Source organism: Stomoxys calcitrans, chromosome 5 (genome assembly GCF_963082655.1).
Source record: "Stomoxys calcitrans chromosome 5, idStoCalc2.1, whole genome shotgun sequence".
NCBI lineage: Eukaryota > Metazoa > Arthropoda > Insecta > Diptera > Muscidae > Stomoxys > Stomoxys calcitrans.
Window position 1 is genome coordinate 109715598 of NC_081556.1, and position 19741 is coordinate 109735338.

A 19741-nucleotide genomic window follows, 5' to 3' on the forward strand; every position below is an offset into this window, starting at 1 on the left:
CGTTTACATGGCTACATATGGAAAATGACAACAGGGTGGTTTGGCAAAGAGGATTTTATTGGGTTGCCCAAAAAGTAATTGCAGATTTTTTTAAAAGAAAGTAAATGCATTTTTAATAAAACTTAGAATAAACTTTAGTCAAATATACTTTTTTTACACTTTTTTTCTAAAGCAAGCTAAAAGTAACAGCTGATAACTGACAGAAGAAAGAATGCAATTACAGAGTCACAAGTTGTGAAAAAATTTGTCAACGCCGACTATATGATTGGAGATTCAATTACTTTTTGGGCAACCCAATAGTATGAGAACGGAATTCCTGACTTAGATTTTATTCTTTGAGATTCCTTTTGTTGTTGTTGTAACCACATTTTCATGTGGTTGTGGCGATCCTCGTCAAGCTCCTGTAGGTGAGCAAGCTCGTTCCGGTCCAAAGGAACGATTGCCGCGGGAACAGGGTGGTCATTGGTTTTTTAAAGGCGTCAATAAATCGCTTTGTCATATCGAGCATCGTAGGCACGCAGTATTTGTGCAAAGAGCCGGTGCCATCCGACCTCTCACTGAGACTCTCCGCTCGATACCGCTGATTGTCCGCGACTGCAGTTGCAGCTACTCCGGATGGAGCATTCCACTATCCGCATCCTGTGGGGGGATAGCCATGAGCACCACACAAGCTGGAACATTGAGGTCCGATATGTGTGGTGTTTATTGCTGTCACGAGAAGCTTAGCTGCGAGCTGCCGGGCCCGTCCACAGTTTGCGGATAGTGGAATGCTCCATCCGGAGTAGCTGTAACTGCAGTCGCGGACAATCAGCGGGGTCGCCTTTTTCCGGAGATTGGACGTGAATTGACGGTATACCACAACTTAACAATAGCGGCTCCATGTTCACGTTCATATTTGTTGACCACCCTATTAATTTTTAGACTCCATGAATCCTCGTATGAGACGTCGGAGGGGTCACATAGTCCGTGTACTTCCGCAACGTGGTTGGACCTGAGCACGTGCGAAAGCGCAGCTACTTCAAACTCTGCTTATACCTGACGGAAACCGAGTAGTCAAAGACACGGTTTCGATAGACCGAAAAAATCCAGAGTTCGCGGTTTTTTTCGATCCCGACAAGGACCAACAGCAAACGGAGCCTGCATCGCGAATTTGACATTCCCAGGACAAAAAAAAATTTACAATACCTAGTACTGAGGCGGAAATTATCTTAAAAATACATTCCCCTCTGCAGTTGGATTAACGTAACGAGATCGATCCAGAATTACACCTTGCCAATGACTGATTCCCTCCGCAAATCAGCGTTTACAACAAAAATAACCTTAAAATTAAGAAACTAAAATGAATAGGCATCGGGTGTTTGGAATACATGAGTTCTAATAAGAGATCAGAAAATTTACTTTTATTAAGTTGATATTAGTGACATATCAAACTTCCAGTGTCATTGATAATATAAGCGTATGACAAAGTGGACACGTTCGATGTCTGGTTATTTCCATTGGCGCTGCACAATGATGACAAGTTCCACAAATCCAAATGTTGGCGGTTGGTTGAGTTATAGGTTTTCCGGATGAGATACAAGGTGGGAAACGTGCGCCACATTTGTTGCAGGCTGGCAAGCTAAAAGTTAGAAAAAAAATAAAACTATTATATAAAATTCAAAGTTTGTTTGTTTGTCTGTATGGCTATAAAATTTTTTTAATACCTGACCCTCCCCTTACCCAAAAAGCAAATGCAAATGCAAATTTTGCCTATGAACATTCTACTAAGGAACAGAGGCAAATTTCTACAATACCAATGAGTGCAGTGCGATTCAAGTTTAAGCTCAATGATAAGGGGCCTCCTTTTTATAGCCGAGTCCGAACGGCGTGTCGCAGTGCGACACTTCTTTGGAGAGAAGTTTAACATGGCAGGTACTAACCTCACAAATGTAGACCAATCAGGACAGTATGTGACTCAAATGAAAGGTATTCGAGAGTAGAGTACTTGATATTTAAATTGGGTCCAGAAACGATAAATTAAGAATATGGTCTGGAAGGAGAAATATGCTATAGAATGTTGATATCGTAAGAGGCGGACCCTCCACCTTACCCCAAAAGCATCACCCTAAAAGAAAAGTGAACCGATTGGGACAATATGGGGCTCAAATGAAAGGTATTCGATATTAGATTAATTTAATAATAAATATTGGGTCCAGGTACCTAGGGAGCCGCACCAACCCAAATCCCCCTTAAATAGGCATATTGGACAATAATGACATTATAGGACTCAAATGAAAGGTGTTAGGGAGTAAATTACGAATATGGTCTTGGAGGAGCAATAGGCTATAGAATTTGTTTACATCATAAGGGAGCGGACCTTCCCCATTGCCCCAAAAGCCCCACTCAAAAATAAAAGTGGACCGATCGGGGCAATATGGGACTCAAATTAAGTGTTTTAGGGAGTAGATTAAGAATATGGTCTGGAAGGAGAAATAGGCTATAGAATTTGTTAATATCGTAAGGGGGCGCACCCTCCACCTTACCCCTAAAGCCTAGCCTGAAATAAAAGTGAACCGATGGGGATAATATGGGACTCAAATGAAAGGTATTCGGGAGTACAGTATTAATTTGATAATAAACATTGGGTCCAGGTACCTATGGAACTGCACCGACACAAAACCCCACTAAAATAGGCATGTTGGACGATAATGATAATATGGGACTCAAATTGAAGGAATAAGGGAGTAGATTACGGTCCGGAACGAGCAATAGGCTACAAGTTTGTTGATATCGGAAGGAGGGAGTCATGACAATATGGGACGTTAAAATCCCTCCTCAAATAGGAATATTTGCCATTATTGGCTATATGGGGTACAAATAAAGGGTATAGTGTTTGGGAGTAAATAAACATATTATACTGGTCATATACATATGGTATTTACATATTTTTCTGGAGGTAGTAATAGAGGCGCAGCGGAGCGGGTCGGTCCTTCAAACCATTTAAGTATATGCCACAGGGGGGCAATTTATTGCCACTCCTTTGGGTCATCACCATAAATAACCTATGCTATGCAGACGATTTTGCAATAATCCTTAGGGGTAAGGATCCGAACCAGTTATGCAGAAGGAGCGAAAAGTTCTTGCATATGGCATAGGACTGTTCACGAGGAAGACGAAAGTGGGCCAATTTGTCGCACCACGTTTCAATGTCTGACAAGTTCAAATACATAGAAGTGATCTTAGATAGGAAACTTAATTGGGAGTGTTACATTCAGGAGCGTACTGAGAAGGATCACAGATGTAGGGCACTATGTAGACCGGCCTTAGGCACGAAAAGGGGCCTGAGTCCGAGGATAGTCAACTGGCTCTAGAGAAGCGTGATTAGACCAATACTTACATACGCCTCAGTAGATTGGTGGACTGCTATGGAGAAAAAGTGCAACATAAGGACCATACAATAAGTTCAGAGAACATGTTATCTTGGCATAGACGGAGCGATGAGGACCACACTCACTAGGGCACTGGAGACTAGTCTAGATATCCGACCCATTGACATACAGATTAAATGTGTCGTAGCCACTGCGGCTACGAGGCTTAAAGCGATGGGAGAATGGATTGAGGATGGATTGAGATTGGGAGCAGCTCATACCATCGCAGTATAATCGAGGCGACGATTGGAAACCTAGAAGGAAGGGAAGAGGTTTCCAATCGGATACCTGAGATGACACTTGAGGTCGAGTGAGAGGCACTGCTGCCAGCTGCACAGTCTTGGATTGACGGAATCCTAGTATTGCCATATAGAAGATCATGTTACACGGATGGATCAAAGCCAGAGGGCAGAGTGGGCCTGGGGGCCTACCTTAAGAACCCAGAGACTGAGATCTGTTTTAGACTACCTGACCATAATACGGTCCTGCAGGCGGCGATCCGGACGATCACGGAATGCGTTAGGTGGTGTGGTGCTAACGCGAGGACCTCGAGTGTGAACATCTTTGAGGAGAGTAAACTGGCCATAAGGGCAATAACAACCAGGAAGGTAAGGTCACGAACAGTCTTGCAGTTTAAGAAGGAGATTAACGCCTTCTCTGAGGATGGCACAATACGCATCGTTTGGGTGCCGGGTAATAGCGGAGTAAGAGTGAATGAAGTGGCAGACGATTTGGCAGTCTAGGCCAGAGAACTGCCGTCGAAAAACTTGGTTAACCCGAAGTCTTTCGAGTCGACGCATTCCGATTTTAAGGTGTGGGCGACGAACCCCCATTTAACACTGTAGAACAGCGAAACAGTCGGTAGGACGGCGAAAATCCTATGGGATGAAAGGTAGTAAGAAGGAGGGCAGTGTAGCTTTTGGTGTCATAACGAGACACGTAGGAGCGTACGAGCTCAGTGATGCAAAATCGGTGCGTCAAGTGATAGCATGTGTAGGGAAGATGATGAGACGTTGGAGCATTTCCTATGTCATTGCCTGGCTTTCGCGGCTAACAGACACCGGTACTTAGGTGTGAACAAAATACCAGACATGAACGAACTTAGGGCATGGAAAACAATTAAGTATTTTGTAAGTAGCACGGAATTCCTAACTTTTTCTTTTTTTGGTTTTTTAGTTTACTGGCTTTGGTGCATATCCAAAGTGGAATGGGGCCTTCATTCAACCTAACCTAACCATTAAACTGTCCATAGTTCCTTCTCAAGTTCCTGTTTTTGTGGGAGTTTTTTTATTTCCACTTTAAACATTTTTGAGGGCATTTTTAGATCATTTCAAATTTACCTGTCAGGCACTGAAGTTTTGCAGGAGTAACATGTTATATAGTCCTCTTTATCATCTAGGGGTTCATTTTTGGAGAAAATATTTATGGCCAACTCCTCATAATTCCTGAGATCCTCTTCCGGCAAATGTGTTAATGATTCCAGCTTAATGAATGCCTTTGAGCAAGTACCAAACGATCGATCGGCACAGCTTGCCAATGCTAGTAGACTATAAATATCCTCAGGCTTTAGAACATCTTCATATTCTCGCAGACGCAATGTAGTGATAACTGCGCTATGAACAATACCAAAACGTAATTGACGCTGAGCCAATAGCATAAAATGATATGCCTCGGCACAATGCCATATTCGTTCAATTGTGGCAGAATCTTCAAGATTCATGGAATCCATAATGCTGAGACGATCCACACTATACGTTTGTGTATCCCCAGAGGTTGAGGCCAAGCTTTTCAAATGTTCTTCCGCCAATAGACCTGCCAGAACATACAGTTTTTTAATGCGTATTAAATTTGAGCCCTTCTCTGTTTCTTTCTCAGCTAATTTGACCATGAGACGAGCTGCATCAAAATATCGACCTGCTTTTCTTTGCAATTCAATGGCCTCGGGCAGACGATTTTCACTTAAAAGCTGCTGGGCATGTTTGTTGAGAAGAGTATTAACCTGTGGCATTTCATATTTCTGAGCCAGCTCAACAGCTTGACCCCATTGACGCAAGTTTACACAGGTATTAACAGCTGCCGTGGGATCACCAAATTTCAAATAAGCATTCACCGCTTCACTGCACATGCCCACGGAGGACAACATTTCCGCTATCTTTGAAAGCAAAGGACTTTTTTCGGGCAATTTATCTATGCATTTTTCCAACTCCTCGAATTGTTCCAAGTGATACAAAGAGTCCATTAGACCCTCAATGTCATGGGACTTTTCGTAGTATTCCTTTGCACTGTCCCACGAACGCAAATTTCCAAAATGATTACCGATTTGCCTCCAGGCTGTTTCCATTTGCTGATCCGATATACCCGAACCCATGCGATACAGCTGCACAACTCGGAACCAATCGCATAAAGTAATGCGCAAGTTAATGGCCAAATCCCTGCGATCACCATCAATGTACAATTTTTCTGCTTCTTCGTATTCTCCATAAAATGCTGCAATTTCGGCTTTCTGTAGAAGCTCTGAGGGTATGTTGCGCAGACGCTTTATCAATTGTATACCCTGGTAGTGGGCACAACGAACAAAAGCATTCTCTGCAACATCCAGTTCTAATTTCTTTAAAGCTGCCTCCGCCAACAATCTCCAAAGACGGGGATGTGGATTATCCTCGATAAATTGTTTGGCATCCTCCAAACCTACGTGTTGCAGCAAATCATCTGTGTCACGTAAGGATTTCACCTTCAATTGAAGTATATGACTTATGGGATTTTGAGTCTCTTCGCCACTTATGATATCATCAAGTAGAACACTGGTTATTTCCAAATCTTCAAAGGCGCATATATAGCCAGAGCAGGCAATTGGTTCTTCGGGATCATTGCCACGGAATATATACATGCGAGTCTTTTCCATTAGGGCCAAAAGTAAGGGATTGTCCTTTGCCCAACAAATGGCCCAAACATCTTTACGCTCCACACGGCTAAAATTCAATTGTGTCTCTCGATCATCGTCCAAGTCTAAGAGGGTCATAACTCCATTGTAGTCAATCAAGGCCGCACGGCTGTAAATAAAAGGTATTTCAATAAGATGTGGATAACAGTGGTCAATAGGTTTGAAACCAGACAGTACGCGGGAACTTTAGAGTTGACACAAGACCACAAAATCTGTGCACAAGCGTAGTCGCATGGGAGCATTTTCAAGTAAGGTCTGTCAAAATATGTAAAAATTTTACACAGGGAGCAGATAATTGCTTTTTATACCCTCCACCATAGGATGGAGGTATACTAATTTCGTCATTCTGTTTGTAACACCTCGAAATATGCGTCTGAGACCCCATAAAGTATATACATTCTTGATCGTCATGTCATTTCAAATCGATCTAGCCTTGTCCGTCCGTCCGTTTGTCTGTCTGTCCGTCCGTCTGTCTGTCGAAAGCACGCTAACTTTCGAAGGAGTAAAGCTAGGCGCTTGAAATTTTGCACAAATACTTTTTATTAGTGTAGGTCGGATGGAATTGTAAATGGGCCAAATCGCTCCATGTTTTCATATAGCTGCCATATAAACCAATCTGGGTCTTGACTTCTTGAGTCTCTAGAGGGCGCAATTCTTGTACGATTTGGCTGAAATTTTGCACGTGGTGTTTTAGTATCACTTCCAAAAACTGTGCTAGGTGTGGTACAAATCAGTTCATAATCTGGTATAGCTGTCATATAAACCGATCTTGGATCCTGACTTCTTGAGCCAATAGAGGGCGCAATTCTCATCCGATTTGGCTGAACTCGGCCGAACTTAACACGCTATTACTTGTTTAATTTCTCTTTTGAATTCGTTTTGGATAAATTCTGATTTTATGGTAAATCACTTAGCTGGGAAACGGATCACTTATGGACCAAATCTGCTTCACAAGGTCTGCGAAACTCTCCAATTTTCTTTTTGTCCAACTTCATTATGCAATGTTGTTAACTACTTACGAGGAATTCGAATTGATGGACATTTTAATGATTTTTGCCCCAATCTTATGACGATTTCTTAAAGCAACATTCGGTACACTGTATTCATTAATGACTCCAGACTCTCTGGCCACTAGTAAAGTCTTCTCGGACAAAGCCAATGAGCAAATAGAATCCACATTAGTATCCAAATTATCTTGGCTTCCTTTCGTCATTTGCAAATCTTTGGCTAAATCCACGCCAGTAGGTGTATCATCAATGTGAAAACGTTTTTCCTTGCGTGATTTAACACTATGCAGCTGGGAGGCGCTCTGAAAAAATGAAAGGGAAAAATATGTTAACAATTTGTTTACTCTATTACTCCCAAAGGGGAGTGAGTCCAGCTAATTTGACCATGAGAATGTACATCACTAGAAAATGAAGAATTTTTGTTGATTACTGAAATGAAATTCCCAGGCAACTGATGGATTTTTGGAACTGGAAATTTTAGCTACGATCTGTATGGTGTTCATAGTTATCAACAGAAGCTTACCTGTGAGTTACCGATATATGCATATTTCTCTCGACAGATGTGACTGTGTCAAGTCATTGGTCTGATGTTAAAGGGTAGCTGACTCCAAGCTTTACCAAGCTCACACTGGTACATCTGTCAAACTAGAAATGACAGCTACATGATATTTCTTTTATTGACAGCTCATCATATTGACAAACAAGTAAAAAGGCGTTAAAGTGGGCGTTGGATGCCCACGACCTCGAGTATATATGTAAACCACCTTTCGACAAAATCCGCGTGAAAAATGCATAATTTACGCCCACATAACAGCTTTATCGAAATATGGTCCGATTTGGACAAAATTCAACATGGATATTGACTGGTCTAATAAGTACAAGTCACATTGTTCAGTTTTGTAGAACAAAATATTGGTCTTTTTGGTAGCCATATCCAAATATAGACTGATCTGAGCCATATACGACACGGATGTCCAAAAGCCTAACATAAGTAACTGTGTCAAGTTTGAGCGAATTCGCATTATAAACGTGCCTTTAAATCGAGAGATCCGTCTATATGGCAGCTATATCCAAATCTGGACCGATCTGAGCCAAATTGAACAAGGATGTCGACTGGCCTAACACAACTCACTGTCCCAAATTTCGGCGAAATTGGACAGCAAATGCGCCTTTCATGGGTACATGACCTTAAATCGAGAGATTGGTCTATATGGCAGCTATATCCAAATCCGGACCGATCTGAGCCAAATTGAAGAAGGATGTCGACTGGCCTAACACAACTCACTGTCCCAAATTTCGGCGAAATCGGACAGCAAATGCGCCTTTCATGGGTACATGACCTTAAATCGAGAGATTGGTCTATATGGCAGCTATATCCAAATCCGGACCGATCTGTGCCATAGTGCAGAAAGATATCGAGGGGCCTAACTTAACTCCTTGTCCCAAATTTCGGCGAAATCGGACAGCAAATGCGCCTTTCATGGGCTCATAATCTTAAATCGAGAGATCGGTCTATATGGCAGCTATATCCAAATCTGGACCTATCTGCGCTATAGTGCAGAAAGATATCGAGGGGCCTAACTTAACTCCTTGTCCCAAATTTCGGGGACATCGGACAATAAATGCGCCCTTTATGGAAACAAAACCTTAAATCGAGAGATCGGTCTATATGGCATCTATATCCAAATCTGGACCGATCTGGGCTAAATTAAAGAGGGATATGGAAGGGCCTAACACAACCTACTTTCCTAAATTTCAGCAAAATCGGATAATAAATGCGTCTTTTATGGGACCAAGACCATATGGCAGCTATATCCAAATCTGAACCGATCTCGGCCAAAATGAAAATGGCAGAATATATCTCCCTAAGCCAGGGAACCAGTCTATCAGAAACAGCTTGTAATTCAAGCACAATTCACACACAATTTCCCCTAATGGCCTCCGACGAATGCATATCTGTGACAACCTCTTCTGGTGCCACGTTGTCCGTTTGAGAATTTCCCGAGAAATGTGTATCAACGAGTAGTTCTAGCGTTTTCTCACTAGATATTGTCCATACATTCTCTGACTTCTGGATATACCCCACCGTTACAAGTCTCGAGGACAGAATCTTCTTTGCCTAGAAGTATCCTCCACGGAGTTGCCGTCCTTCCTTAGACCAACCAGCTCTGGGGTCCACCATGGCGGGCATGCTGACACAAGCGAGTCATTCAGGGCCTTCGTGATCGCTTGACCACTATGTACATATCCTCCGCAGTTTCCACTTCCTTTTCTAGTCTAGAAGGGATAGTGGTGCAGAATTCGTGCTGAAATTAATCCCAATCCGCCTTTATTCTGTTTAGCCGAGGGACCACTACTACAGTATTTTATCCATGGCTAAAACTTTGAAGTTGTTTTAGATTTTTTTTACGTACATAGATTTGTCATCATTTCAAAATTAGCTTGGTCCGTTAAATCTAGAAATATTTGGTTTACCCACCTTTGGTGTATGATAGTGTCATAACAATATTTCGTCATTTGAAGCTATTGCCACATAATTTCCATTTATTCCAATGAAATTTGGACAAACTTCAGTATATTTTGCTACAGCATCGGAAAGAAACTTCAGCATCAGATGATATCATCATTAATATAAAGCACAAAATACTTACAATCCACAGTGGTTCCAATAGAATTACACAACAGCAACTGATACAACTTATCATCAGAATTTTTTCGTTCCATTGCTGATAAAGCCAAATCTTTCATATTACCACTTAAACATTCGACGGCAATCACACAATGCTCGTTACAAGCGGCCATTGCCAAACAAGGTTCAACTTCTTTTAAGGAACTCTAAAGAAAACCAAAGAGTGAAACGAGATGAAATGCTACAATAACAACCTGATATACCTGATTCGATGTGGTATTCCAAAATGTTATAATATTTATATTATTCGTCTTATTGTTGTTGTTGTTGTTGTTGGCATTTAGGAAAACAACTGTTTTCTCGAAATAACACCATTTATAATCAGGTCTGACATTGGCAAAATATATAAAAGAATCGACAGCCATGGCAATGCGTAACGATTTGCCTTCCCACGATATTGAGGTGATTTGAAATCCGGGTACTTTTAAAGAACGATATAGATGACCATATGGGGAATAGAAACTAACTTGATTTAATTCTTTCGACGAGGAGTTGTCATCAAGACGCCCGCATAAAGCCAAAACCGATCCATCATGATTCCATTTGGCATCGGTGATGTTCATGGGAGTGTTAAGAATAATGGGATCTGTAAATGGGAAATAATTAAAATTATATATAAACAATTAATAGCGTGCTAAGTTTGGCCGGGCCGAAACTTATATACCCTCCACCATGGATCGCATTTGTCGAGTTCTTTGCGCGCTATCTTTTTTTAGTCAAGCAAAGAATAACGATTAAGAACTGTTGTTCGGACCATAAATGAATTGAATGCTGAACACTGTAGAAGTGATTGGGTAATATTTCAGTCCATTGAGATGAGAATTGCGCTCAAGAAGCAAAATCGGGAGACCGGTTTCCGACCATATTGCCATTGGAGAAGCCATTGTACAAAATGTGTTCTAAGTCGGATAAGAATTGCTCTCTCTAGAGGCTCAAGATGTCAAGGACCTAGATCGGTTTATATGGCAACTATATCAGGTTACGTACCGATTTGCGTCATACTCATCACAGTTTTTGGAAGTCATTTCAAAACACCTCATGCAACCTCATTTTAGCCAAATCGGATGAGAATTGCGCCCTCTAGCGGCTTAAGAAGTCAAAATCCAAGATCGGTTTATATGGCACCTATGCGAGGTTATAGACCGATTCGGACCATACTTCGCACAAAGGTTGGAAGTGATACCAAAACATCGCGTGCAAAATTAGAGCCAAATAGAATAAGAATTGCGCCTTCTAAAAGCTCAAGAAGTCAAGACCTACGATTGGTTTATATGGCAGCTATATCAGGTTATGAACCGATTTGAACCATGCTTAGCACAGTCGTTGGAAGTGATATCAAAGCACGACGTCCAAAATTACAGTCAAATCGGAAGCTCAAAAAATTGGGGGGGGTCCGTTTTTACTATTCCTTTGTTTCTCATAGTTTTCCGGGGGCGGGTTACTGACCCAGCGCCCCAACCGCATGGGTTATGTGGGATTGCACATGTATCCCTCGTTGTGGCGAGCCGCTTGCTCCAAGATTCAACGCTCGCCTCCAGCCGCCCCTAATCTGGGAACAGACGCTGATGTTGGCCATTGGTTATTTGAAGGCGCCAGATGCTACTTTGGACTAAGTAAGCTTTTTAGAAACAAGGCCAACTCTCGACAGACGAAGACTACACTATACAAGACACTGATACTACCCGTGCTGTTATATGGTTCTAAGGCATGGGTACTTGTAAAAGCAGATGAGGCAGTGCTTGGAGTAAAAAATTCTTCGTAAAATATGTGAACCAGTTTGCGATAATGGAGAATATAGGCGACGTATGAACCGCTCGTGGTTCATGAGCTGTATGACGACGATAGCATATTCACACGCATCAAAATACAGCGGCTGCGTTGGCTAGGTCATGTTATCAGAATGGATGAAGAAGCTCCAGCAAAGAAGTCTTTTGAAGGCAAACACGGTGGTACACGCAAACCGGGAAGTTCGGAGACATCTCGAAACTTGATGTCAGAGATTTTAGAATGAGCGCAGAAGATCGAGGCGTTTGGAACGCTATTCTACGTTCGGCTAGTGGAACAAATATTCTGTCATAGCCAATTTAAGTAATGTAAGAAGATCAAGACGTCAAAACCCAAGATCGGTTTATATGGCAGCTATATCAAAACATGGACCGATTTGGCCCATTTGCAATCCCAACCGACCTACACTAAGCTAGCTTTACTTCTTCAAAAATTAGCATACTTTCGACAGACGGACGGACGGAATATATATACTTTATGGGGTCTTAGACGCATATTTCGAGGTGTTACAAACCGAATGGCGAAATTAGTATACCACCATCCTATGGTGGAGGGTATAAAAACAGCAATTTATTATAAGTTGGTTAACTTTTCCTTAAAACATATCACACTTACTTTCGTCGTTCTCATCCACCATTAACTGAGCCTTGCCATTAGCATAACATATGGCCAATACAGGACATTGACCGTTTGATTTTCCACTGAACCAATTCAAAGCAGTTATGGGTATGGGACGATTCGAATTGGCGCCCAGGCATTTAATATTCAACTTCATCTGCAAAGAGTTTTAATCAATTTTGAAAATTCTGTAATATGTGAATATTTGGTGCTAATATTGTAATACCGCAAAATTTCCCTGGTTGTCGTACAAATGGCATTCGCCATTGGCCAAGCTAAATAGGATTAAACGATTATCGGGGCTCCATTGTACACCACTGAGATGGGTATTTTTCAATTCTTTGCCCCAAATACGGTTTCCATCCACCGAACCTATTTTAAAGTGAATTTTATCTCAGAACATGCTATTAAGCAGTTGTCATGCACATTTCATACCCACAATAATAGCTCCATCCTCATAAACTATGCATATCTTATTGCCATCCGAGGTCCAATGCATGCCATTTACTGTTGATTTCTTGCGATCATTTGTCATTTCTTCATACCATGAGCCCTTGTATAACATCCATACCATAATGACACCATCCACATCAGATGAGGTCAATTTCTGTTGGGCATTATTCCAGACGACTACCTTTACAGCATTTTTGTGGCCATCTAGAGTTTGGTTCATGGAAAGATTTGAGACTGCAGCGAGGCCACCCTTGCTTTGGCCATTGGAGGATGCTTTTATGAAATATTCCAGGGCATTATAATTTCATGATTCGTGTCTTCTACATTTTCTTCCTTACCTTGTTCCAATTTTAACACTTTGAGCAAGCCCTCTGTGCCGGCCACGGCAATATAGCCATGTTCCTTGTTCCAGGATATGCAATTCAATTGCACATTATTTGGTATAGCAATCTGCCAATATAATTTTGTCTTTGCATTAGATCATTTTTATATCAAATAAAATTACATTTTATTACCTTTTTACTCAAGTAAACAAACATTTTACTAACGTTTCCTTAAAAAAAAACACTTTTCACCTCTTTTGCGTTCAAGAAATTTTTTGTAATGTATAAAGAAAAACTTGTTTCCATGGTGATCTTGTGGTAGGCTTTCATATGATTTCTCTTTTATTTAGCCCATTGTTTATGGTTTGATGGTTTGAGTTTTGTTTACAAGTGCCTTTTAGATACAAAAGATACAAACTGTTGCGTATGTTCCTCATCAAGTGCAAAACACACATCCATAGAGAGAACTACAGGTTAACTGGTAGTAAAGAGAGACTCTCTTTTTCAATTTTGCCAAAGAGCGTTTTTACTCAAACAATTTGAACTTGAAACATTAACGGGTCTTATTAAAAAAACAATAGGACTAAAGATTTTAAGAAATTAGGAGTCAATTTCTCATTCATTCAATATTTTTGGTTTTTAAATATAAAAACTCATATTTACATTATACCTAAATAAAGTGTTTCGTTACATGTACTTACCTCAACCACTTTAATTATTCTTAGCACATTTCAAATATTTCATTCACAATAAAATTTAATATGAGCACCATTGTAAATGAATTCAATGCACAATAAACAGCCAATTCAACATTTGTCTACAATTGGCAACACTGTTTCACATTTCGGCTCCTTTATTGTAAAACAGCTGTATTTGTGACATAAATGTTCGCTGTACGTTTTTTGTATAGAATTACATTTGCATCTCGAAGCACAAATAGGAAAGGATATAATGCAATCTCTTTTTTCAAGAATAAATACTCGTCCTTCACTGGGCTTGATGGTAGATAATCTTAGTTCAATTTAAATAACATCATATTAAATAGTTCAATTTCAGCAACGTCTTTATAGCACTGGCGGCGAAAAGCCGAAAAACATTCCCAAAAATGTCTTGGAGGGCTCACAGACAGCTCACCTTCAAGCTGAAAATGGTGTTGTGTTCGATAAAAAGCCTTTCAAAATTCATTTAGATCAAGGTAGGTTAAATAATTACAGCCAATTTATAGTAATTAAAAAAAGATATGAACATATATGCAAAGATTAGCAGGAGAACCATTGATTTGCAAACATCGTTTACATAACCTTTAAAAGAAAGCTCAATGCAACTAAAATGGTAAATTATTTAAAAGCTCGTTTGAGATAGTAGTTTAAGTTGTAAATAGATTTGTGTATTTCTCATTTAGCAATTTAATAATTAGCCAAGTGGATTTAATCTTGCCAATGCATACGCTACATCAGGTGGCATATTTGTATAAGCATCTGTATTATAAACCTAGTGCACAATAGATGCAAAAAAGTATTTATCCCTACAGAGCCATACATTGTTGTTGTTGTAGCAGTGTTTATACACTGAGGCGGCAGTCCTTGTCGATGAAGGATTGACCATCGGGTCAATCCGGTACGTACAACCGGCTGCCATAGGATAGATCAGATAGATAAGATAGATCTGAAGTTAACATACTTGGGTCCTATCATTGTCAAAGAAAACCAATACACACCTTCCATCTATTTGCCAACTACAAGACGGCTTCCGACTGTCTCATCTTATGCGTTCAAACGCATTTGAAGCAATAACATTAGCCATATGCAGGGCTAAAAAAAAAGTTCAAGAATCATGCCAAAAACCACGTTTTTCAAGAGTCTGTTATAAAATAACTGCCCTTTTATATGCAAAGCATTGGGCAGTGGTTGGAGTAGTCGGGAGGAAAATCATTCGTAAGATATTTTGGGTAACCGCATATTGGAGTCGTTCGGACCACGAGCTATATTTGCAGTTTACGGGCCAAACCAGTAGAGGAATTAGTCCAGCAAAAAAATTCAGCCGGTGCAAGGAAATACTTTTCTTAGGCACGGGATAACTATGAGCTTCACACAGGCTGGAACTTTGAGCTGCAATCTGTGTGGTGTTCTTCGTAATCATGAGAAGCTTAGCTGCGAGCTACCGGGCTCGTCCACCGATTGCGGATAGTGGAATGCTCAATAGTAGCGGGCAATCAGCGGTATCGAGTGGTGAGTCTCTCTCTATGATGCTTGATACGACAAGGCGAGTTTTTGGCGCCTTTATATAATCAATGACCATCGTCTTCCCGCGGCGATCGGTCGTATAGACCGCAACGTGCTTGCTCGACTATGGCTACAACAACAACCTTTCTTAGGGTCTCAGATACTATTTATGAGACAAATTTGATCGAATTCTCATGCCATAGCTAAAATACAAATGACAGAATGATTAATAAAACAAACTAAATGTTAGATTATAGGTCCAGTAAAAATTTGTAGGAGAGTAAGAGTCATTTTACTCTTTTTGAAACATTTGCAAGCAAAAGTACGCGAACGACTTCTAGTGAAAATTTACAGAACAGCTGATATTTGTTTTGATTGGTTTTTTATTTGCTTGCTTAGAAAAACAATTGTTTTAAAATAAAAAATGCTGGCGATACTTGTGAGGTATTTTCCTTAGATAAACGTCTATTGACCCGAGAGTGACAAGGCTAGAAGGCTGTTTTATGAAAAGCAGTAGGCGAACGACTTCCAGTAAAAATTTGTGCAAATTTACACAAATTTTTGAGTTCTCAAAAATAGTAAATTAATGATCTTCTTTATACTTTTATTTCAGATAAGGTATATAGCTGGTGCCTATGTGGCAAATCAAAGCTGCAGCCCATTTGTGATGGTACACACAAAGATGAATTCTTGAAAATCAAACTGCGACCAATTCGTTTCAAAGTTGAAAAAACTGGAGATTATTGGCTATGCAATTGCAAACACACTAAACATCGGCCTTTCTGTGATGGTACTCATAAACAAAAACATATTCAAGAGGCTGTTAAGTAATTAAGAAAAATGTTCTTTTATCGCAATACTCTATTCAATTGTTACAAGAATTAAAGGGAATTATTTGAAATAAAACAAAAAAAAGACAAAGTTTATTTTTTATATTTCAGAGGCTGAACCGAGCCCGCTTCACTCATGCGCTAATGCCCTATAATGCCATGGTCGATAAATAAGTCCTATTTGGGGCGCTCCATCCATCTCCGAGATCTGGCGTTTTGAAAACAATGGAAAGGGGGAGGATTCCACCTTCGGATATCAAAAAATTAGGTATCACATTAGGTCTGTTCGCGTACTTCTCCAGTAAAAATTTGCAGGAAAGTAAGAGCCATTTTACTCTCTAAAAAATTTGCAAGCAAAAGTACGAGAACGACTTCCAGAGAAAATTTGCAGAAAAACAGCTGACTTTTGTTTTGGTTGGTTAAATAAAAAATGCTGGCGATACTTTTGAGGTATTTTCCTTAGATAAACGTCAATTTATTGACCAGAGTGAAGAGGCTAGAAAGGGAGTCATTCGTATATCCGTGATCTCCGTGCCGCTGGACAGCCATTACAAATTACCGTGCAATCCCATGGCAGCCGGTTGTACGTACCGCATTGGCCCGATGGAATCTTTCGTTGACCCGATGGAGTCTTTCATTGGCCCGATGGACTCTTTCAGTGTAAACACACTGCTACAACAACAACAACTCTAGAACAAGGGGGTCTAAACAACATTCATGCAGACACGGTAGCAGATTCGGTTATTGGCTACCGGGTGAATGTAGTCCTTTGAGAACGACCGCCACCCATTGCACCCGAAGAGAGCCAGAGCCAGAGTGGTTCTGGCTCAATTACGTTCCGGCAGATGCAGCCGCCCCAATTCCCACAGAGCTAGGATTGATGCCGACGTGCAAGATGTATGTCCCGATTGTAACCAGGGACCGCACGATACACGTCACATGTTTAACTGCCCGGCCAAACCCACTCGACACAGACCCAGATCCCTGTGGACGCACCCCATCTTAGTCGCAGAGTTCCTGGGTCTTGACACTCAACAGAATCAAGCAGACGAAAGATAGAACACAATAAACTGCTACAACAACAACAACCATGCACGAAACTACGAATGTCATCCGTGGCTCCAAGCCGCGCAAAGCGCTGGTTCCAGACAGAATCTCTACACTGATGCTGAAGAATCTGGATCTTCCTGGAGTCAATTACTTTACAACTGTCCTCATCCTATCTGAACACTATTACAGTACCCGACGTTTGGAAGATGGACAGTCTGATCCCGCTACTGAAGCCTGAAAAGGACACGAGCAAGGGGGAGTCGTAAAGACCGATCTCCATTCTCTCATCAGTAGCCAAGACGCATGAAGGACTACTCCTCCGGCTCCTCTCGTTGGACAATTTCCATTCGCCAAGAATAAGCATGCATTTCGAAGGCTGCATAGGACTACAACTGCTTAACATGTAATCACCGTATACAAAAGTACACTTGTTAATGCTGACAAAGGTACCTCGGACTAACCATCTAAAGCTTTTGGATACTGTGGCTAGATAAATTGCTATGACCACTAATGTGGGGCTAAGGTGGCTTTCTATTTGGTCATGTGGCGGCTACGGACACATTATTATCATTGAAGATCTGTATCCGTTCACAATTGGCAGACTACTTTGCACTAATTTTTTCTAATACCACTCTGCGTCACTTGTTTAACTGCCGAGCTAGATCCACTCAATCCCTTGGCAACATCTTCCCCCCTTAACAAATTCAAAGGAACGGTGTTGGTTGTATCGTAGCTCTCCGATGAGGATGATTCCATCAAAACACTTAACAAACCAATAATTGCTCTTTTCTTGGTGTCTGGAAGGATACAATGTTTTAATTTTTCAAGATTTTCCAAATATTGTAATTTCGCAATTTTTGCATTTACCTTCTTATGTAGAACAACCGACTTGAAATTAACTTCATTTGTGGAGTTTTCTGTATCTGAACTTTAGCTGCTGCCATGAATCTCCATTAGAAGTAAATAAAAATGAAATAAATTTAATAATTACCAATAAACAATATTTATATGCTTTACTTGCCTCTGCCTTTTTGATCCATTTTGGCATAAGCTTTTGTATTTTCAGGTAACGGCTGCTTTTCATAAAACAGCTGACCTTTAGAAAACATCTGTTCAAAGTTGCAAATTTCTGCTGGCAAAAAAGACCTAGTAGAAATTTGCAGGGGAGGCCACCGTAGCGCAGAGGTTAGCATGTCCGCTTATGACGCTGAACGCCTGGGTTCGAATCCTGGCGAGACCATCAGAAAAAATGTTCAGCGGTGGTTCTCCCCTCCTAATGCTGGCAACATATGTGAGGTACTTTGCCATGTAAAACTTCTTTCCAAAGAGGTGTCGCACTGCGGCACGCCGTTCGGACTCGGCTATAAAAAGGAGGCCCCTTATCATTGAGCTTAAACTTGAATCGGACTGCACTGATTGATATGTGAGAAGTTTGCCCCTGTTCCTTAGTGGAATGTTCATGGGCAAAATTTGCAAATTTGCAATTTGCAGGTTCTCTACTTTCAAACTGTCAAAAGTTGCTCTCTCTTGCGCTCTCCTTTGCTGGCAAATAAAGTACGCGAACGACTTTCAGTAAAAATTTGTGCAAATTTGCACAAATTTTTGAGTTCCCGAACACAGCTAATATAATGAGCTGCCAATAAAACAGATATCATGAATCTGTCATTGCTAGTTTGACAGAGGTACCAGTGCGATCTTGGTAACACTTCGTGTCAACTACTCTGTAGAGAACTAGTCCTTAGAAAATATAAACAACACATTTAACTTTTTTACTCTTGTTTTTTGAAATATCTTTTCTCATTTATTAAAGAAACTTGTCTATGAAAAAAAGACAAACTAAACCATTTAAATAATAGAAGATAAAGTAGTAGTGGAAAAATTAATAGTGTAGTTATTACTAAACATAAATAAATTCCTTCGTAATTTGGTGGTTAGTCATAATGAATGATTTCGATGATGGCAAAAAGAAAAATAGGTCTTGACTATATATATATTTTTTTTATTTTTAATTAAAATGCTGCATTACACAAAATGAGGAGAAAACATATGGGTTGTTTTTAAATAAATACGCAAACAGAAAATTATTAAACACAAATTCAATAGTGAACGTTTTGCTCGAAAAGATAAAGAACAATAGATACAAAAATGTTTAAAAAATTGTTTATTAAATATATTTTATATCTGTTTTTTTCTTTTTTCAACTACTAATTATTAAAAATATTTGTAAAGGCCTTTGAAGGGTAGATACAGAAAAATAATTGTTAGATGATTTAATAGGTATTACTTATAATTTTTAAACTTAAAATTTAAAAATTAAAATAATGACTGACTGGCGAAAATGAGGATGGGATTTGTTCGTTCATAAAAAAAAGTAGGCAAACATATGTTTGAAGTAATATTTTTTAAAGAAATAATA

The 19741-nt window shown here is 40.1% G+C and overlaps 2 protein-coding genes and 1 long non-coding RNA gene across 3 annotated transcripts; 2 read left to right on the forward strand and 1 right to left on the reverse strand.

The window, feature by feature from the left end:
• Positions 1-421: 421 nt before the first annotated feature.
• LOC131997803 (uncharacterized) lies at positions 422-1661 on the forward strand. Its single transcript, XR_009398429.1, has 2 exons — positions 422-850; positions 922-1661. It is a non-coding gene; the product is annotated as an uncharacterized LOC131997803 (long non-coding RNA).
• On the reverse strand, positions 1358-13664 carry LOC106095966 (WD repeat-containing protein 35). Its single transcript, XM_013263435.2, is given in 11 exon segments — positions 1358-1618; positions 4748-6457; positions 7368-7657; positions 9835-9938; positions 10007-10190; positions 10248-10630; positions 12445-12604; positions 12674-12819; positions 12883-13173; positions 13239-13350; positions 13416-13664. Coding segments are annotated over 11 exon segments (3597 nt in total). The 5' UTR covers positions 13440-13664; the 3' UTR covers positions 1358-1425.
• A 420-nt stretch (positions 13665-14084) lies between these two features.
• Positions 14085-16366, forward strand: LOC106095958 (CDGSH iron-sulfur domain-containing protein 3, mitochondrial). Its single transcript, XM_013263423.2, has 3 exons — positions 14085-14225; positions 14280-14418; positions 16059-16366. The coding sequence occupies exons 1-3, from the start codon at positions 14175-14177 to the stop codon at positions 16274-16276; spliced, it is 408 nt and encodes a 135-aa protein (XP_013118877.1). The 5' UTR covers positions 14085-14174; the 3' UTR covers positions 16277-16366.
• The last annotated feature ends 3375 nt before the right edge of the window (positions 16367-19741 follow it).